The 23334-nt window shown below is 37.2% G+C and overlaps 1 protein-coding gene across 4 annotated transcripts; it reads left to right on the top strand.

The window, feature by feature from the left end:
• The first annotated feature begins 11348 nt into the window (after positions 1-11348).
• Positions 11349-14014, top strand: LOC140873263 (transcription factor IIIA-like). 4 transcript variants are annotated; one of them, XM_073276343.1, is made up of 7 exons: positions 11515-11529; positions 11639-11761; positions 12401-12563; positions 12678-12954; positions 13086-13321; positions 13472-13615; positions 13724-14014. In XM_073276343.1, exons 3-7 carry the CDS (start codon positions 12477-12479, stop codon positions 13880-13882), a joined length of 903 nt encoding a protein of 300 aa, XP_073132444.1. In that variant the 5' UTR covers positions 11515-11529; positions 11639-11761; positions 12401-12476; the 3' UTR covers positions 13883-14014. The 4 variants fall into 4 exon arrangements, with proteins under 4 accessions (XP_073132443.1, XP_073132445.1, XP_073132444.1 ...); XM_073276345.1 differs by having other exon boundaries at positions 12401-12542; XM_073276342.1 differs by lacking the exon at positions 12401-12563 and having other exon boundaries at positions 11349-11529.
• Positions 14015-23334: the final 9320 nt, after the last annotated feature.

Here is a 23334-nt window from a genome sequence, read left to right on the forward strand (position 1 = left end):
CTTTAGTGTATTCTAGGGGTTTTGGGGTGTTTCCAGCCTTCCTAGGCTTGGTCCGGAGGTTGGCAAGGCACTCCGGGGTTGCTGCAGAGAGGTGCCCAAGTTTTGGGGCAATCGTCATCAGCGGGCTGACGACGGACGCATGTATAGCTCTAGCTCCTTATAGTAAATAGGGAGTATGCTATAGCTTAGTTAAGACTTTTAGAATAAAGTGATAATGCATGAGTATTTTGCATTGTAATGCGGATTATAGGCTTGGACTTTAGAGCTTGTTTAGCTTGCTTAGTAAAACTAAGGTACGTAAGTACAGACTGAGATAGCCAGCTGAATATACATGTTTATGTGTTGCATAATTATATGTTGCATTATTATCTGTCATGATATGCGTGATTTACTGTTCATGATTTGTATGCGGCATTTGCATACCATGTTGAGCCTGTTATCCTTTTGATATAGGCAGTTGTTCTAGGGTCGCTCAGCCCTAGGGTTGTTGTTATTATACGATCGGGTACCGTATGACACCCACTGGACCGACGAGGCAGCGTGTGCGGTTTACCCAGGACGGTGATAGTCCAAGATCGGGTTCAGTATGTGTGGCACCCACTAGATCTTCGGAGAAGCGTGCACATATTGGAGGCGCATGTGTACTGAGCATGATTACAGAATTGATCCCAGTTTACCCAGAGCATTCATAGTTCATGTTGCATGTATCATATAGACTTGTATATTCGATACTTTACGTACTGGGCGTTAGTGATCACGTCCCTGCTTTTATCTCGGACACCCCATTCGACGGGGCAGGTTTGCAGGTGGATCAGGAGCGAGAGATATAGTTGGTCGGTGATCATGGCTTGGTAGCAGGAGTTTTCAGAAGAGTTTTAGATTAAGATTTTAACTGGTATTTATTCGATTTGGTTGTATCATATTTATATTATTTGAGGATTTATTTATGATTTTTCGCTGTTATTTCTGATCATTTATTAATTAAGTTAAATGCATGCTTAAGCTTCTGATTAGTAGGTGATTAGGGTGCGGGTCACTACAGGTCTTCAGAGCAAAAGACACCCAATGTCCTTGCCCAATCTTTGTGGTTGCGCGGTGGCAGATATTTTGCTCCAAGACGTGAAGGGTACTTTTTCTGCGAACATTTTATGCCCGATGGTATATGAGTAGAAAAAAGTGAATCACGACTCTCAGGAAGAGAATATAAACGAATGTCCACGCTCTAGTTTCAACCTTTTGTTTCACTTAAAAACAAAAGACAGAGATGGGCGTACACCAAAGGTGTGTATGCTATCATTTTTTTTAGGAAACCAATCATATCATTACTGTAAAAGATATTGGTTTACAATATTTTGATGCCACAAAGGCAAATTATCACCCAACCAGTCTGCTGATGATGACAACTTAAAACTTCTTGAGCTAAATTATGGGGACCTCGGGTGCTAATCTAAATTCGTATTGGTCATTGATATTAATAACAATCCAGCAAAGAAGTAAGCAAGAAATAATTTTAGTTTTTTTCACATACGAGCGCGGGTGCGCCCGGGGACAGCGCGGGTGCGCCCGGAGTGGCAGAAAGTCTAGGAATGACAATGGGGCGGGTCCAAACCCCCCCGCATCAAACCCGCCCAGACGGGGCGGGTCCACTAGCGGGTCCGAGGCGGGTCTCGGGTTTGGCCAAACCCGCCCCGGATCCGCCCCGTCAAAGTATTATATATAAATTTAAAATATTCATGTATATATAAATATAAAATATATATGTAATATATAATTATATTATATTATTATACTAAATAATTAATATTTTATCCAAAATTTGAATATGTAATATTATTGGATTGAAATGAATTTATTTTATTATGATATGTTTAGTATAAAAATAAATCATTATAATATTTTTTAGCTAATAAATATTAATTAATTACAAGTTAATAAATTTAAACTTGTGAGAATAATTTCTTTTTTGTCTTAAATATTATAAATCTATATTTGAAATTAAATTTAATGATATTTGTTAATTTTTAAACTTTTTATTATTTTATTTTAATAAATTTAAAATTATTTAATTTATGGCGGGTCCAACGGGTTTAACCCGGATTGGACCCGCCGGGTTCGCGGGGCGGGTCCAAAGGGAGGTGGGGCGGGTCCCGGGTTTAGCCAGACCCACCCCGTTGTCATCCCTAGCAGAAAATTTTCTTCAACAGGGCGCGGGTGCGCCCGGGGACAGCGCGAGTGCACCCAGACGACCAGAAAACTTTCCAACATAACTTCTTTTGCTGTCAAATCTTGGCCTCAATCCGAATCATCAAAAATCAACTCCAAAATAGAGTTTATCAATTCTAAGACATGCATATATACATGTAAAAAATCTCAAGCATCAAATCATGCGTTTATTACATTAAACGAATAACATAAAAGCATGAAACGATAAGCTACACTAAGTCTCAAAAGTGAGCTTCTAAATCACAAGTTTCATGTCCTGATCGATGCTATCTAAATACCATTCTTCAGCTTAAAACCCGAATTCACGCATGCTAAGTCTCGCTCCCGAGCTATCAACGTCATCTCAGACTAGCTTCTGCCTCATCTGTTGCAATGCACACATACAAAACAAAGCAACAACCGGATAAACTCCGGTGAGAAAAAATTCCCAGTATAATCGACATATAAATGCGTTAAATAAATTCATATCGACTCTAAAGATAATCGACTCAACAATAGAGTAAACAACGCACATCTCGCTCGGGAATTGATTCGTATATCATCGATGCCATCAAGATTCGTAACCGATCTTGACATGGATATCCATCTATCGTAGTCATTCTGGACTAGAAAATAAGGTTGCCTTAGACCTTGGCATAGAATCAATTCGTATCATCGTATCATAATCATATAGACTCAAACTCAAAGATCTACTACCTGAGATGGATCGACAACATCGAAATCAAATCAAAACATAAACAAGTATGTGGTTTTTTGCGGGACAACTCAAGAATAGTCGTTCTTGAGTTTCAAATCCCTGACTCGCAATGTCGTCATTATACCTTCGTATTTCTTCGATTTTGAACGCTTCAAATCTGAAACATAGCATCAAAACATTCATATCAAATTTCATTCCATTCAATCATTTCAGAATCGAATCAAAATCAACAATTTATCTTCAATCAACTTCATGTCAAACCTCACTTCTTCTTCTTCGGTTCGAATTCAACGTTCTTGAGTCGTTAGCCTTCCAACTAGTCTGAAATGGAAGAATAGAATTGCTACAACATCAATAACATCTCCAATAACATCTCAGCTCAATCATCGGCTCGCAAAATGGTCTCAAAACATTAATCGACGGCGTAGCGATTGAAAATCGGTAACTGACGACATATCAAAATCATTTCTAACTTCATATATACTTCGAACCAACATATCACATCAAGACATTATCAACTCTCAGTATACACAAATCAGAACTAATCGAATCCATGCTGGTAAGTCATAAGACATCCAAACAATCTCCGTTCGTCACTTCAAGTTCGAATAAACAAGATACAAAAGCTCAAGAACATGCATAAAGCATAAAATTCTGATCTCTGCCACATACGGATTTTGAAATATATTGAAAACATCAAAATACTTACATCAAATCAAAGTCTTCGTCGCAAGGATTCCATAACACTTTTCGAAATTGAAATTGGGCGATCGGAACAAAAGTTACGGCGATTTGAAAAATCAAGAATAATTGAAAAAGAAGGTCTCGACTGTTCTTGCTCTCAATTCTGAATAAAATCTCCAATACAAACGTATTCATGCTTATAAATCTGATTAAAATCGGATATGTATTGAATATTTGCAATTTAACCCCTCAAGTCTTCATTAATTGCAATTCAGTCCTCGGCCTTCGTTTTAATTCAATTTCAATCCTAAATAATTTAAGAATATTAGAATTTAAATCGAAACTCTAAAGATTCCCATATTAAATATACTCGAATTAAAATTAAATAAATTCGGATTAAATCAATTAATCCAGGCCATTTGCATTTCAGCCCTTGAACTTCGATATTTCAAATCAGTCTCTAATCGGGTTTCACATTCGAATTAAATCTTATTCATTCTTGAACCTTGGAATTTAATCTTAAATTCCATAAATATTCAAATCTAATATTTAATCTTTTAATTTAAGAATTCCCGAAATTAAATCTCAAAATCCATAAATTCTCAAATTAAATATTTTCGGCTCAAAAATTAAATCTATAATTTTCATAACTTGTCAAATCAATATTTGCCCAAAATATGAAATTTAATTCTCAAATCCCATCATTAATAATTAAATATTTTTGGGCCTTACATAAATAATGAGCGACTCTATTCGTCGATCTCTTCATATGTTAAATTGAAACGAAGTTGTTAGACTCCAAGAGATCTTGAATTTCCAAAGCCATAATACCATTAGGGCCCAAGTAATCCTTCGGGTTAGTAATAACATCAATAACTTGAGATGAATCTGAAAAGATGCAAAAACCTATAAATTCATGTCTCAGGCAGAAAATCATCCCATATTTAATGGCTATTAGCTCCGCTCCCTTCACCAAACCCGGATGTCTAATTAGACACGCATAGGCGCCCCGTACTGAACCACGAGAGTCTCGAACCACCAGCCCTATACTAAATATGTTCTCTCGAGTATTAAAACCCGCATTGACATCCAACCTTAAATTATTTGTTGATGGTGGCCTTCAGACATGTTCCAAAGGCATCCTCGGTTCTAGTTTAGCCATACCAATCATGAATTAAAGTCGAACGACCTGTTAAACCTCGTCGTAACTACAATCAAATGGGCAGACCGCAGACTGGACGCCAATCTCATGGATTGGAAAACCTCAATATGTCTCGCCTTGTCGAAGATTGCGGATTAGATGGGTTAGTCCGCCAAAATTTTTAAAAATAATAGAAAAAAAAAAACCAACACTAACATTAACAATTTTAAACAATTCAAAAATAATAAATAATAAATGTCACAATCAAATAAATTATATAAAATTTCAATATATTCATTTATAATTTGTATAAAAAATTACATAACCATACAAAATGAATAAAATAAATAGAAACTTAATTATAAAAAATAATAATTTAAAATGTTAAAAATTCATCAAATAATAGTTAGAAATTAGAAAAATTCCAAAAAACATGAATAAGTATTGGATATGAAGAAAATATATTATTTTATTATTGTTGAATATTGAATGTTGAATATTGAGTTGTAAAATGTTGAAAATTAGTGTGTGATGATGTAGATGATGATATATTAATTTTTGAACTAATATCAAATGTGGATCTATAAATATGTCTTCATTTGTGATTAAAATCACAATTGAGTTGAAAGAAAAATATTATAAAGTGTAGAGTTTGATATATTTTGAGTTTTGGAGTTTTTACTTTTTACCATATATTTTTACTTTTTCACAATACGTTATCAACACGATCGCTCGAAGATTCTCTATAATTTCCGACGCTCCAAAACACAAAGAGAAGACAAAAATATTCAACAATACCACCATGTCAAATTTGGCAAAAGTTGAATTCGTTGCGCTCGATATCACTAGAAAAAATTATATGTCATGGACCCTCGATGTAGAGATGCATCTTGAGTCATTGGGTCTAAGTGATACCATCAAAGAAAATAATATATCATTCTCGCAAGAAAAGACAAAGTCTGTGATTTTCTTACGTAGACATCTTGATGAAGGATTGAAATATGAATATCTCACAGAAAAAGACCTAGTGATTTTATGGAAAGGGCTGAAAGAAAGATTTGAGCATATAAGGGAAGTTATACTCCCGACCGCCCGTGATGAATGGAATGCGTTGAGATTCCAAGACTTTAAAAAAGTCAGTGATTACAATTCTGCGATGTATCGAATAGTCTTGCAACTGAAATTTTGTGGGCATGTTGTTACTGAAATGGAAATGCTTGAAAAAATATTTTCCACATTTCACGCATCAAATATAACTCTACAACAACAGTATAGAGTGCGTGGATTTTCGAGATATTCTGAACTAATCGCATGTCTTCTTGGCGAAAAAGAACAACGAATTGTTAGTGAGAAATCATCAATCCCGACCCACTGGATCAACGACATTTCCAGAAGCAAATGTCGTAATTTAAAATCAAAATCAAAATCAAAGGCATAGACCAGATTTTGGTCGTGGACGAGGTCGGGAACGTGGGCGTGGACGTAAAAATGATCGCGGTCGTGGTCGCGGCCGTTGATATGAAAATAATCGAGATAGTTACTTCAATAACTCATCTCAAAAGAACGTCACGAACCACCCACAAAAAAGTCAGCATGAAAATACGAGTGAAAATGAAAATCACTCAAAAAGATCTGAGAGTGTTTGTTATAGATATGGCACTCCAGGACATTGGTCACATATTTGTCGAACCCCTGAGCACCTATGTAAGCTTTATAAAGAATCGACAAAGGGGAAATGAAAAGAGACCAATTTTGTTAAAAATAGTGACCATTTAATTGGTTCAACTGGTTTCAATGCTGTAGATTTTTTGAATGATTTCGAAGACATTGATTAAAAGATTGGTAGGACTAGATAGTAACAAATTTGTATTTTTCATGTATTCTTGTATTATAAAGCATGTTATATTTTGCATTGGTATTGTACTTAATTTTTTTTATTGCATTTTTGTGAAGTTTGATATAAAAAATGCTATGAGCAAACATGGATATAATATCATGGAAATTTGCATACCGAATAGTGGTACAACGCACACTATTTTGCGAGATGAAAGATATTTCTTGGAAATAAAACCAACAAAAACAATGGTGAATACAATATCAGACCCTGTAGACTTGATTGAAGGTTGTGGTAAAGTACAATTTTTGTTACCAAATGATACAAAATTTCGGATAAATGATGCTTTATATTCACCACAATCGAAAAGAAAATGACATATATTCTCATGGATATGATACTGAGACGATAACTGATGGAAATCAAAAATATATGTGTATTACCACATATAAATCAGGAAAAAAATATGTGGTTGAAAAATTATCAGTGTTTCCTACTGGATTGCATTATACACATATAAGTTCAATTGAATCAAATATGGTGGTTAATAGTTCTTCAAAATTAACAAATTTGCATGATCGATTGGGACATCCTGGTTCAATAATGATGCGAAAAATTATTGAAAATACGCATGGTCATCCATTGAAAACCAGAAGATCTTTCAGAATAATAAGTTTCAATGTAAAACATGTTCTCTTGGAAAACTTATTATAAGATCATCGCCAGCTAAAATCCAAACACAATCACCCATATTTCTTTAACGCATTCAGGGTGATATTTGTGGGCCAATTCATCCACCATGTGGATCATTTCGATATTTTATGGTATTGATCGATGCCTCTAGCAGATGGTCACATGCATGATTATTGTCAACTCGAAATGTGGCATTTGCAAGATTAATGGCTCAAATCAGTGTTTTCATAACCGGACCGGTGATCGAACCGGTCTATCTAAAAAAAATGGTTCAACCGGTCGGACCGTTTTAACCAGACGGTCGAATCGGAAAACCGTTTATATAAATAATCTAATAAATAATATATTTTGAATTTTAAAAACTCAAAAATATATATATATAGACAAAAAATATATATATTTGTCATAATTTGAAAGCTAAATAAATATGTAAATATATTCAAAATGTCAATTATACTTCTAAATTATTTAAATAATTAATTATTTAATTTTAAAAAAATTAATAATTATTAAAATAATTTTTTAATGAAGTAAAAAATCCAAATAATCATGTATATATATATAAAGATATTAAATTTAAAGTTTTTAAAATAAAAAAAATTCAAATTTTCAAAAAAAATAAAAAAAAAATTTGAAAAACCGGTTGAACCGGTTTTTCGGTTCTTGACCGGTCCAACCGGTTCTTGAACGGTTTTGACCGGTTCTAACCGGTTGGATAGGTTTTTCGGTTCCCGATGAAGTTCCGGATCGGACCGACGACCGATTCCCGGTCAAACCGGCTGGTCCGATCCGGTTTTAATAACATTGGCTCAAATAATAAAATTGCGGAATCAATTTTTCGATTATACAATCAAGAAAATAAGACTTGATAATGCTGGAGAATTTATTTCCCAAACTTTCAATGACTATTGTATGTCAATGAGAATTACTGTTGAACATCATGTTGTTCATGTTCATACACAAAATGGATTAGCTGAATCATTGATTAAACGTCTACAACTGATTGCTAGACCAATGATTATGAGAACAAAACTCCCTATTTCTATATGGGGACATGCAATTTTACATGCTGCGACATTAATTCGCATCAGACCAAGTGCATATCATAAATTCTCCCCATTGCAGTTTGTATTTGGTAAAAAACCAAATATTTCTCATATGAGAATTTTTGGATGTATGGTGTATGTGCCTATTGCACCACCTCAACGATAAAAAATGGGTCCTCAAAAAAGAATTGGTATTTATATCGGTTATGATAGTCCATCAATCATTCGATATCTTGAACCTCAAACAGGCGATGTGTTTACAGCACGCTTTGCTGATTGTCATTTTAATGAATAAATCTTCCTAATGTTAGGGGGAGAAAAGAAACACATCGAAAAAGAAATCACATGGTATGTACCATCATTGTTACATTTGGATCCAATGACCAAACAATGTGAGAAAGATGACAACAAATTGTGCACTTGCAAAGAATTGCAAATCAAATGCCAGATGCATTTGCAGACACAAAAGGGATAACAAAATCATATATACATGCTGTAAATGTCCCTGCTCGAATTGAAATTCCAAAGAAACAAATTGAAGACACTCATGATGTCATAAAATGCTTGAAGTGTGGAAGGCCAGTCGGTTCCAAGGATAAAAATCCTCGGAAAAGAAAAGGCATAGAGAAACACGATGATCATAAAATAGAAAATGGTGTTCGAGAATAAACACCTGATGATGAAAATATTTTGTCAGAACCACAAACTGACGAGAATCGTAAAATCTCTATCAATTATATTAATACTGGAAAAATTTGGAACCGAAAAGACATAGAAGATATTGATGAGATATTTTCTTATAATGTGGCTTGTGACATCATAAATGAAAATGAGGATCATAAACCAAAATCTTTTGGTGAATGTAAAACTCGTTATGATTGGGCCAAATGGAAAAATGTCATCCAGGTTGAATTGGATTCGCTAAATAAACGCAATATTTTTGGACCTATAGTCCTCATACCTGAAGGTGTAAAACCTGTTGGATACAAATGAGTTTTTATTCGAAAGCGAAATGAGAAAAATGAAATAGTCAGATATAAAGCTAGACTTGTTGCACAAGGTTTTTCTCAAAGGTCTGGAATTAATTATGAAGAAACGCATTCTCCTGTTATGGATGCAATTACATTTCGATATTTGATTAGTTTGGCAGTATCTGAAAATTTGGAAATGTGTCTTATGGATGTTGTTACAGCTTACTTATACGGATCACTTGATATTGATATATACATGAAAATCCCTGAAGGATTTAAGATGTACGTCTGAAGCACAAAGTTCAAAACCCAGAGAATTTTATTATGTAAAATTGCAAAGATCATTATATGGGTTGAAGCAATCCGGCCGAATGTGGTATAATCGGCTAAGTGAGCACTTAATGAAAAATTGATATGTAAATGATCTAATATGCTATTGTGTTTTCATCAAGAAAACAAAATCCGGATGTGTAATTATTGTTGTATATGTTGATGATTTAAACATCATTGGAACGAATAAAAAAATTCAAGAAGTTATGATGTACTTGAAGGAAGAATTCAAAATGAAGAATCTTGGAAAAACCAAGTATTGTATGGGTTTGCAAATCGAACAAAAAGAATGTGGAATTTTTGTTCACCAGACAAATTATACAGAAAAGATCCTTAAACGTTTTAATATGGATAAATCAAATCCATTAAGTACTCCAATGGTTGTAAGATCATTAAACATATAAAATGATCCATTCCGTCCATGTGAAGATGATGATGAAGTTATTCTTGGTCCAGAAGTACCATATATAAGTGTCATTGGTGCCCTTATGTATCTTGTAAATTGCAGTAGACCTGATATATCTTTTGCTGTAAATTTATTGACAAGATTCAGTTCATATCCAACAAAGAGGCATTGAAATGGAATTAAACATATATTCCGTTATCTACGAGAAACGACAGATTTGAGACTTTTGTACTCAAAAGACACAAATCAAAGTATCATTGGTTATGCTGATGCTGAATATTTATTTGATCCACATAAGGCACGTTCCCAAATCGGATATGTATTTACTCGTGGAGGCACCGCAATTTCTTGGCGTTCACAGAAACAAACACTCGTAACAACTTCATCAAATCACACCGAGATTATTGCATTACATGAAGCAAGTCGTGAATGTGTATGGTTAAAGTCAATGACCAAACATATTCAAACATCGTGTGGATTGACAGTAGACAAGAAACCTATGACACTATATGAAGATAATGTTGCATGTGTTGCTCAAATGAAAGAAGGATACATCAAAAGTGACAGAACCAAACATATACCTCCAAAGTTCTTTGTCTACACTCAAGAGCTTGAGAAGAATAAAGATATTGATATCTGTTATATTCAATCAAGTGAAAACTCGTCAGATCTCTTCACAAAGGCACTTTCCACGACGATATTCAGAAAGCATATATATAACATTGTGATGCACAATCTACGGAATATGTGAAAAATCACTCATGTTAACATGAGGGGGAGTTTACGTGGCTGCACTCTTTTTTTCTTGCTATGATTTTTATCCCACTGGGTTTTTCCTAGTAAGATTTTTAACGAGACATCATAAAACACGTAATATAGACTATCATCATATGATGATCATCATCACAAGAAGGAGTGCTGAAAAATATATTATTTTATTATTGTTGAATATTGAATGTTGAATATTGAGTTGTAAAATGTTGAAAATTAGTGTGTGATGATGTAGATGATGATATATTAATTTTTGGATTAATATAAATAGGTCTTCATTTGTGATGAAAATCACAATTGAGTTGAGAAAAAAATATTATAAATTATAAAGTTTGATATATTTTGAGTTTTGAAATTTTTACTTGTTATCATATATTTTTTGTTTTTCACAACAAATACAATAATTTAGGAAATATTATCAGGAGGGAGAGGTTTGTTCGACAGAACGGTTATTTTTGAAGAATCTGGAGATGCCAAAATGACACAAATACCCCAAGAAGAATTTTATATGGTGTGAGCGCCGCACAGATCCTAGGGTTTAAACTTATCAAACTTTAGGGGTTGGGGTCTGTATTGATTTGAATCCATCGTATAAGTCCAGAGAATGGAGAAAGACGTAGAGAAAGCTCGAGGGCCGATTTTCAGGGATATTAGGAGGTATTATTGCGAGTTTTGTGGGATTTGCCGATCGAAGAAATCATTGATTTCATCTCATATTCTCGCTCATCACAAGGTGCGATTGAATTTTATTTTCGAATGTCGGTTACAGATCATGTAACCGTTTTCACTGTTTCTGTCATATGTCGGAATTGTTAAGTAGAATGTAGAATCGGTGATTGCAGGAAGAAACGGGAGAAAATGAAGAAAAAGTGACAGAGGGGAAACGGAACACTTGCGAAGATTGTGGGGCTAGTTTCTGGAAGCCTGCTCATTTGAAACAACATATGCAAAGCCATTCTCTCGAGGTTGTTGTCTCTCGGTGTTTTTTTTATTATCATTTCCTTTCCTACCGTATTTTCGATAACTTCCCACTGTTCGATGTATAGTTTAAGTGTCAAGGAACACTAGAAATTAACTTGGAACGGCTGATGTTAATGGGAGGACCCATAATTCACTGTTTTTTTTACTTTTAAGGGGCAGCATATCTGAAAAGCTTTTGTGAAAAATAGGCCTGAAATCGAAAGGTTTTTTAATCGTTCATTTTTATAAAATGAGTTGTTGAATTTTTATCAAATATAGTTCAGGTGATACTCCTGATTTTTCAAAAGCCTCTTTTTATTTGTTTCGAAGATGGCTATAATCAAATTTCGGTGCCTTGGAACTGGAAAATTTTTACTTTGAAGAGATGACTAATTATGGTATTGTTTGCTCGGTTAAAGAGTTCTTGGAGCTAGAAACTGCAATTACCAGTGAACAACTACTAGAATTGGATTATGATGATTATATATTAGTTTGATTTAAAGTTAGAACTCATCGTCACCTAGTTGAATACATTTTTTTGAGCATATGAACAAGGGTTTCCTCATTTCTTATGTTTAAAGTTTTGGCCTTTTTTTAACCAATTTTATGTGCACTAAGCCTATTCTGATTATGAAACACTGCAGATTGAAGCATGATAATACAGTGTGTTGGTTTCTCGTCGCGTGAGCATTGGATCCCACACTAAGAACTCCAAAATGCATGAGGCAGAATACTACCTTGAATGGATCAGTACCAGGTGGGGGACCACCTGAGAAGCTCCATCAAGTAAGCCTCTGTCACGCTGAGGTTTGGAGATTTTGTTTATTCTTCTGGAATTGATATCTGTTTTCTTCAGATATGGAAGCCATGTGAAATATTTTATAATTTTCTTTTCTCTCACAACATAATGTTATGTTACAGAGGTCTTTTAAATGCCCACTTGAAGATTGCCAGTCCAGCTACAGAAGGAAGGACCACTTGAACAGACATATGCTACAGCATCAAGGGAAGTTATTTGAATGCCCAGTCGAGGACTGTAAACGGAGGTTCACATTTAAGGATAACATGAATCGGCACATTAAAGAGTTTCACAGCGAACATTCGTATGAGAAGCCCAAGGAATATGTCTGTGCAGAACCCGGGTGCGGAAAGGTGTTTAAATATCCATCTAAATTGCGGAAACACGAGAACTCTCATGGTGAGTTTATTTTTGCTGTGGAATCCTCGATAAGTTATATTTCAGTACCACACTGGAATTTTCTCTTATTTTCTATTTTTTTGATGTATTTGCTGATTGTTCCCTTGTGAAATTCTTGACCGAGAATGCAGTAAGGTTGGATTCGGTGGAATCATTATGTGCAGAACCAGGCTGCATGAAATATTTCAGTAATGAGCAGTGCCTCAAAGACCATGTTAGGTCTTGTCATCGGTACATTGTTTGTGGTGAATGTGGGATCAAACAACTGAAGAAAAACATCAAGCGTCATCTTCGGAAGCATGAAACTGGGGTTTCCTCTGATGGAATCGAGTGTGGTTTCAAGGGATGTCTGCTTAAATTTTCAAATGTAAGACCCCTCGTCCCCTCCCGTCAAAAAACCAATTCTTGTAATTTAAGCTCTGCAGACAGGCTTCTCATTTACAGGTACAGTTATTTGATTGCCCTGGTAGATCTTGCTCATGTTTTTTTTTTGGTGGTGTGCCTTCACTTGTAACAGACATCAAATCGGAATCAGCATATCAAAGCTGTTCACTTGGGACTTAAACCACATACCTGCAGCATTCTTGGTTGTTGCCAGAAATTTGCTTACAAGCACGTGCGGGATAACCATGAAACATCAGGTTGCCATATCTATATTCCTGTAAGTTTTGGTTGGTTTACAATAATTTCAAATATACATCCCTTGACTAGAAGTGGCTCGTTTTGCTTCTGGTGTTTGCTGACACAAATCTCTTGCATTTGTTTTCAGGGAAATTTTGAAGAGTCTGATGAGCAATTTCGATCGAGACCAAGAGGTGGAAGAAAAAGAAAGTACCCAGTTATCGAGACTCTGATGCGGAAAAGGGTTAGCTTAAACGAGGGGTCTGAATTCCTCTCGCGGCTGCTTTCTGTCGAGTCTGAACAGTAGCTAAATACTATCACTTTCCTCTCTTTTTCCCTGTATATGCATATATTATATTAGTATAGAATTATACCTTAGCATCGTTCATCGCCTTGTAAGTTCACCCAGAATGCACAATATTATTAGATTGAAATATTAGATTTAGGGCCTTGCGTGTATTGCTGCGACCAAGCAGGTATATTTTGTTGTAATTGTATGGTCTTATTTCAGTGCTAGATGTTAAAATTTTGAAAAATTAAATGAGATATTGTAGGCAGTGGCTACTTACATGATTACATCACCTTAAAGATAAAACAGAAAACAATAAAATATAATATAACTTCAAAAATTAAATGAGAAATTGGAGGTTTGTGGCTGCTTACATCACCTTAAAGATAAAACAAAATACAATATTATTATATAATATAACTTCAAACCATTGGAAATTATATATTAAAATTAGATTGAAAATTATTGTGATGGTGATGTGATGATATTTTAATTTTTGATTATGTAATGGATGACATATTTATTTTTGGACATTTCTCAATTGAGGATCTATAAATAGATCTCAACATTTGTGAAGAAATTACACAAGTTAAGAGAGAAGATTTTATAAGTGTTTGGTTTGATATATATTTTGAGTTTTAAAGTTTTTAGTTTTTACCACAAATTTTTACTTTTTACAACACGTTATCAGCACGATCGCTCGAAGGTTTTTTATAATTTTCGACGCTTCAAAACACAAAGAGAAGACAAATATTTAACAAGTAAGTATATTTATTTTATTGTTTATTTATTTATTTGTTGTGTATATATTTAATATATAATATCATGTTATTATCAAACATGATAAAAAAAAATAAGTTTTTTAAAAACACTTGTTATAAATCCTGGGAGGATGTTAAGACGACATCCCACACTCCCAATAAGGGATACGACAAGTATAAAAGCTTCAAAGGTTTTTAAATAATAACGTAATATGATTACACATTACTGCTTATATAATTTTATTGTGTAATTATATTTGTATAATTTCATGTTATTATATAAGAGGCTGTCTATGACACCGACCTTATAATAACGTAATATGATTATACATTACTGCTTATATAATTTTATTGTCTAACTATATTTGTATAATTTCATGTTATTATATAAGAGGCTGTCTATGACACTGACCTTATAATAACGTGATATGATATATATTTTATTGCGTATATTTAATTATGATTATCATTATATGCATCACATGATTATCACAAATTTTTATTCAACACATACTCGATTTTTTCTTACCCCAAACGGTAACAAACGGCTAGTTTTTGCCCTATAAATATGTTCACCCAAACTCATTTTCAATCACGCCAAATTCACTCTTTCTCTCAAAATAATTTCTCCTCGATTTTTCGAAGATGAAGATGATGGCATTTATAAGGCTATTTTTCATAACGACTATGATCATCATGCTCACGAGTCTTGTACTCACCAGCGATTTTCCACCACATACTTTTTATCTTTTTGTACACGCACTTGTAATCTTCGTTATTCCATTATTTTGTATTGTCGTACTAATAGAAATTAACTAATAAAATGCATTTTTATTTTCTAGTACCACTATGTCAAATTTGGCAAAGATTGAATTTGTTGCGCTCGATATCACTGGAAAGAATTATATGCCATGGACTCTCGATGTAGAGATGCATCTTGAGTCATTGGGTCTAAGTGATACCATCAAAAAAATAATATATCATCCTCACAAGAAAAATCAAAGTCTATGATTTTCTTACGTAGACATCTTGATGAAGGATTGAAATGTGAGTATCTCACAGAAAAAGACCCAATGATTTTATGGAAAGGGCTGAAAGAAAGATTTGAGCATGTAAGGAAAGTTATACTCCCGACCGCCCGTGATGAATGGAATACGTTGAGATTCCAAGACTTTAAAAAAGTCAGTGATTACAATTCTGCGATGTATCGAATAGTCTCGCAATTGAAATTTTGTGGGCATGTTGTTACTGAGATGGAAATGCTTGAAAAAACATTTTCCACATTCCACGCATCAAATATAACTCTACAACAACAGTATAGAGTGCGTGGATTTTCGAGATATTCTGAACTCATCGCATGTCTTCTTGTGGCGGAAAAGAACAACGAATTGTTAGTAAAAAATCATCAATCCCGACCCACTGGTTCAACGACATTTTCAGAAGCAAATGTCGTAATTAAAAATGAAAACCAAAATCAAAGGCATAGAAAATATTTTGGTCGTGGACGAGGTCGAGGAAGTGGGCGTGGACGTGGACGTAAAAATTATCGCGGTCGTGGTCGTGGCCGTGGATATGAAAATAATCGAGATAGTTATTTCAATAACTCATCTCAAAAGAACGTCACGAACCACCAACCAAAAAGGCAGCATGAAAATACGAGTGAAAATGAAAATCACTCAAAAAGATCTGAGAGTGTTTGTTATAGATGTAGCACTCTAGGACATTGGTCACATATTTGTCGAACCCCTGAGTACCTATGTAAGCTCTAGATTGTAACAAATTTGTATTTTTCATGCATTCTTGTATTATAAAGCATGTTATATTTTGCATTTGTATTGTACTTAATTTTTCTTTATTGCATTTTTGTGAAGTTTGATATGGAAATGCTATGAGCAAACATGAAAATAATATCATGGAAATTTGCATACCGGATAGTGGTACAACGCACACTATTCTGCGAGATGAAAAATATTTCATGGAAATAAAACCAACAAAAACAATGGTGAATACCATATCAGGTCCTGTAGACTTGATTGAAGGTTGTGGTAAAGCACAATTTTTGTTACCAAATGGTACAAAATTTTGGATAAATGATGCTTTATATTCACCACAATCGAAAAGAAATTTGTTGAGTTTTAATGACATATATTCTCATGGATATGATACTGAGACGATAACTGATGGAAATCAGAAATATACGTGTCTTACCACATATAAATCAGGAAAGAAATATGTGGTTGAAAAATTATCAATGCTCCCTACTGGATTGCATTATACACATATAAGGTCAATCGAATCAAATATGGTGGTTAATAATTCTTCAATATTAACCAATTGGCATGATTGATTGGGACATCCTGGTTCAATAATGATGCGAAGAATTATTGAAAATACACATGGTCATCCATTGAAAGACCAGAAGATCTTTCAGAATAATAAGTTTCAATGTAAAGCATGTTCTCTTGTAAAACTTATTATAAGACCATCACCAGCTAAAATCCAAACAGAATCACTCATATTTCTTGAACGTATTCAGGGTGATATTTGTGGGCCAATTCATCCACCATGTGGACCATTTCGATATTTTATGGTATTGATCGATGCCTCCAGCAGATGATCACATGTATGCTTATTGTCAGCTCGGAATGTGGCATAATGGCTCAAATAATAAAATTGCGGAATCAATTTTCCGATTATACAATCAAGAAAATAAGACTTGATAATGCTAGAGAATTTACTTCCCAAAATTTCAATGACTATTGTATGTCAATGGGAATTACTGTTGAACATCCTGTTGCTCATGTTCATACACAAAATGGATTAGCTGAATCATTGATTAAACGTCTACAACTGATTGCTAGTGTAGTGACCCAACCCGGATCCACTAACTAATCTGAGTTACGATAAAAGCACATGCAATTAAAAACTTAAAGCGTAAAGAGCGGATAATTAAAATACAACAAATCTCATCGGCAGAATACAACCGACGATAACAATCGTGTATAAATATTATTATACAACCAAATCGAAGGTTAAGGGTAAACAAATCCCTACCCTCTACAACCTCGCACTCTCCAAAGCTCAATCCTGCTAAGAGCCGCTTGGACTGTCCAGCCTCAAACCTGCCCCGCCACAAAGTACACCACGATACCCAAACACAGGGGCACGAGCGACAACGCTCAATACGAAATTAATGATATAAATATAGATACGCGCACATAATATGATTTAAAACTCAAGTGAAAACACTTGCTCATGGCGCCGGGAATATACAGTACCGGCTAGAGAGCTATTCCGCGGGGTACTCGTATATTCCATATCAGGGCTGAGCCAACCCCATCCTGACCCGAATCCAAAATAGGATACAAGTCTCATATGGAAACTGTCATACCTGACTCGAGTCCAATATGAGATCATTGTTCCCTATGGAGACTGTCAATGACTCACATCTCTCCGGATGCAGTCACACGTAAAATCATGTATTTGCTAAGACGGTAAAACATGCTAAAACATGATAAGACATATAGCACATACTCATGCAACATACATGCAAATATATCATGCCGGCTATCTCGGTCAGTATTTATGTACCTCTAACACTGCTGGTCAAACCTAGCTCCGCTGGTCTAGACTCCAAGCCTACTAGTCCAGTCTACTGCTACTACAATGCAAATATCCATGCATCAATAATAAAGCTCTAAAAGCCTTAACTAAGCTAATGCATACTCCTAAATATTTTTAGGATGCCCAAGCTATACCTGCGTCCGTCGTTAGCCCTTTGCTGTAGATAGCCTCAAAACTAGGCCACAGCTCCGCGACGACGCCTAGATCACTAAGCCACTTCTGGAATTCCCGTAGGACGTCTAGATCTCCCTAGATCTGAGTTAGAAGGCTTAGAAATTGAGAGAGAAGAGAGGAAATGAGCGAGTCACAAATGAACCTCGGCTCCTCTATTTATAGACGAAGTTCGGGCCGTTCAAACTTGGCTTTGGGCCTTTCAAACTGGTTCGGATCCTCCGATCCTAACTTTGGGTCCTCCGAAGTCCCATCAGTGACGTCAGCCATGACGTCACCTTGCTGACGTAATTGATGACGTAAGTCCTAACCCTGTTCGGGTCCTCCGATTCCACTGACGGAGCCTCCGATCCTGGTTCGGATCCTCCAAACCCCTCTTCGGATCGTCCGAACTCCTCGGGCCTCCGATCCTGACTCCGATCACGTTCGGGTCCTCCGAACACCAGTTCAGAGCGTCCGAACCTCCCGAGCCATGCCCACCATTTTCGAGTATCCTGGATCTATTTTCGGGCTCCGTTAATCCATTTGGAATTTATTTAATCATGTTTTATTAAATTTAAACATGATCACTTGATTAATTACCTATTAATCATTACTTTTGAATACAGGTTACTACATTCTCCCCCACTTAAGAAATTTCGTCCTTGAAATTAAAGTCAGAGGAAAAGTACAGGATTCAACACGAATATCCTTTATTACAACTGAACAAGTATAAACTCGATACAAAGAAGTACAAAATCTCAAAATAACTCGGGGTGCTCGGCTAACATCCGACTCTCCAACTCCCAAGTAGCTTCCTCTGTACCTCTGCGCTGCCACTGTACCATCACCAACGGTATAAGCTTGTTACGAAGTACCTTGTCCTTCCTGTTTAGAATCCGCAGGGGTTTTTTCACATATGATAGATCCCGATCTACCTTTACCTCGGTCGGATGCAAATTATGCGACTCGTCCGCCAAGTACTGCCTCAACAAGGACACGTGAAACACATCATGAATCTCCGAAAGATCGGGTGGCAAGGCCAAACGATAAGCCACGTCCCCAACCTTCTCGAGAATCTCGAAAGGACCAATAAATCTCGGTGTCAGCTTACCCTTGCGACCAAATCTCATCACCTTCCGAAAAGGTGACACACGCATGAACACATGCTCTCCCACTTCGAAGTGTAACGGTCTCCGGTGAGTGTTCGCGTAGCTAGCTTGTCGATCCTGGGCCGCCTTAATCCTGCATCGGATCAACTCCACCGCATTAGTCATCTGCTGAATCATCTGAGTACCCTCAACCTGACGCTCGCCGACCTCATCCCAAAACAAAGGTGTACGACAACGGCATCCGTAAAGAGCCTCAAATGGTGCCATGCCAATGCTGCGATGGAAACTATTGTTATAAGCGAACTCTACCAAGGGTAAATGATCATGCCATGCTGGGCCAAAATCCGTCACCGTCGCATGAAGCATATCCTCTAAAGTGCGAATAGTATGCTCGGATTGTCCATCTGTCTCTGGATGATAAGCCGTACTCAGGCTCAAAGTAGTACCAAGGGCTCCCTGGAAACTACCCCAAAATCTCGAGGTAAATCTCGGATCTCTATCGCTGACAATGCTCAACGGAATCCCATGCAATCGAACAATCTCCCGCACATACAATTGTGCCATCCTATCAAAGGTATAATCGCGGTTATAGGGAAGAAAATGCGCTGACTTCGACAACCGGTCCACAACAACCCAAATAACATCACAATTCCTGGAAGACATAGGCAAGTGGGTGACAAAGTCCATTGTCACATGCTCCCACTTCCACTCAGGAATCTCTAAGCTGTGAAGTAACCCTCCGGGTCGTCTAAACTCTGCCTTGACCTGCTGACACACAAGGCATCGGGATACGAACTGATAAACGCTGCGCTTCATCCCTTTCCACCAAAATCGAGTGCGAAGATCCTTATACATCTTCATGCTGCCTGGATGTACAGAGAATCGACTGCGGTGAGCTTGCGATAAGATCTCATCCCTCAAAGCAGAATCCTCGGGACCACAACTCGACCAGAAAGACACAACAAACCGTCTACTTGTAGATGAAAACCAGAAGTATTATTACCCTCAGCCAAACGGGCCAACTTCTGCGTCTTCAGATCAGAACTCTGAGCTTCGCGGATTCGTCGATACAACGCTGGCTTTACAAGCACAGAAGAAACACGAATCCCTTGCTGTTCTTTCTTATGACGGAATGTAAATCCCAAAGAACAACACTCCTCTACTTCCTTCGAAACTGAACTGGTACGAAGGGAACTCACATAGACCTTGCGACTAAGCGCATCAGCAACGGGGTTAGAAGAACCTGGATGGTACTTGATCTCACAGTCATAATCTTTCAACATATCCATCCAATGACGCTGCCGCATGTTCAACTCAGCTTGAGTGAACAGATGCTTCAAACTCTTATGATCGATGAAGATCTCAAATCGTTCTCCGTACAAATAGTGACGCCATATCTTCAAGGCAAAGACAATGGTTGCAAGCTCTAGATCATGAACGGGATAGTTCTCCTCGTGAGTCTTCAGATGTCTAGAATCATAAGCGATCACGTGGCCATTCTGAGTCAACACGCACCCCAAACCCTGGAGAGAAGCATCAGTGAAGACTAAAAAATCACCTGATCCAGACGGCAAAGCAAGAACTGGAGCTATCGTCAAACGACGTCTCAACTCACGAAAACTGTCTTCACAAGCATCAGACCACATGAAAGAAACATCTTTCTTCGTCAACTGAGTCAAAGGCTTAGCTATCCGAGAGAAGTTCTCCACAAAACGTCGGTAGTATCCTGCTAAACCAAGGAAACTACGAATCTCAGAAGTTGTAGTCGGACGCGACCAATTCAAAATAGCCTCTGTCTTGCTAGGGTCAACAGATATGCCCTCCTGAGAGATGACATGACCAAGGAACACAACTCGGTCAATCCAGAAATCACACTTGCTCAACTTCGCGTACAACTGTCTCTCTCTCAAGACCTGCAATACAGTATAGAGATGATAGGCATGCTCATCCATGCTGTGAGAATACACCAAAATATCATCGATGAACACTACCACGAACTTATCCAGAAAATAGCGGAAAACTCTGTTCATCAGATCCATAAAAACAGCTGGAGCATTCACAGACCAAACGGCATCACTAGAAACTCATAGTGCCCGTACCGTGTACGAAATGCTGTCTTAGGAACATCCTCCTGCCGAACTCGCAACTGATGATACCCAGACCGAAGATCAATCTTCGAATATACATAAGTACCCTATAACTGATTAAAGAGATCATCTATCCGTGGAAGAGGATACTTATTTTTCACTGTCGCTTGATTCAACTGACGTTAATCAATATACAACCGCATTGAACCATCATTCTTCTTGACAAACAGCACTGGGGCTCCCCAAGGCGAAACACTAGGTCGAATATAGCCCTTATCAAGAAGATCTTGTAATTGCTTCTGCAGCTCTTTCATCTCTGATGGCGCTAAACGATAAGGAGTTCTGGAAATCGGTGCAGTCCCTGGCACTAACTCAATGCCAAACTCGATCTCCCTCACTGGCGGCAAACCTGGAATTTCCTCCGGAAATACATCTGGGAAGTCACAAACCACTGGTATCTCCCGGATATCTGGCTCTCCCAAGGATGCGTCAATGACGTAGATAAGGTAGCCTTTCCCGCCAGACTCTAAAGCACATCGGGCCTTCAGAGCAGAAACTACTGGCATCGGAGGTCGTGCTCCCTCACCATAGAAATACCATGACTCGTCATCCTCTGGTCGAAACTGAACAAACCTCTGATAGAAATCCACTATCGCTCGGTAGGTAGTCAATAGATCTATCACAATGATGCAATCGAAATCCTCCATCGCTAGAATCATCAGGTTATCACTAAGCTGATGGCCCTCAAAATCCAAAACACAACCCACAACTAGACGCTTGACTAAAACCTCGCTACCCATAGGAATAGAAACCACTAATAACACGTCTAGAGGAATATATAGCAACTTATACTTCTTAGCAAAACGTGCTGATACGAAAGAATGCGATGCACCGGTATAATTTAAAACATATGCAGGAAAACCACATAAACTACAGATACCTGCAATCATCCGATCACTGTCAGCCTCTGACTGTTCCTGATTAAGCGCAAAGACCTGACCCTGGGCACGTGGCCTCAAAGAAGAATGACCCCAAGAAGGAGTCTGAGTAGGCTGTCGCTGAGACTGCTGCGGCTGCTGGCGCTGCTGCGAAAACTGCTGCAAGAAAGGTGGCTGCTGATACTGAGGTGGCTGAACAGATGCCTGAGAACCTCCAGAACCACTCATTGCCCCAATCAGCATAGGACAATCCCTCTTCATGTGACCCTCCTGGCCACACTGGAAACAAGCACTGGTCGATCGACCACACTACCCTGGCGGATGTCTGCGTCTGCACTAACGACAATGGTTCGGCCTCTGACCGCCAAAGTTATGCACTCCAACAGATCCAGAGGAAGAAGAAGAAGTACCTCCTGGATTTTTGAAAGACTGACCCTTAGGGCCCAAAGTACTGGCACTCGCTGACCTGAAAGAAGAAGAGTAAAGTCCCCTGTTCCTCCGAATACTGTCCTCAGCCTGGCAACAACTGTCCACCAAATCCTCATAAGTCCCATCGTCGCCCACAGCAACCATCCGATGAATATCAGGGTTCAAACCCTGAAGTAAATGGTCAAACTTCGCCATAGAACTATTAGCAACATGAGGACAAAAAGATAGCAGATCAAAGAACTTCTGCTGGTACTCCTCGATCGTCATCGTCCCCTGTCGCAAACTCAGCAACTCACTGGCTTTTGCCTGAGAAGAGCTGGAGGAAAATACAACCTCTGATAAGCAGCACGGAACTCTGCCCAGGTGGCT

Source organism: Henckelia pumila, unplaced genomic scaffold, assembly GCF_033568475.1.
Source record: "Henckelia pumila isolate YLH828 unplaced genomic scaffold, ASM3356847v2 CTG_525:::fragment_3, whole genome shotgun sequence".
In the NCBI taxonomy this organism is placed as follows: Eukaryota; Viridiplantae; Streptophyta; class Magnoliopsida; order Lamiales; family Gesneriaceae; genus Henckelia; species Henckelia pumila.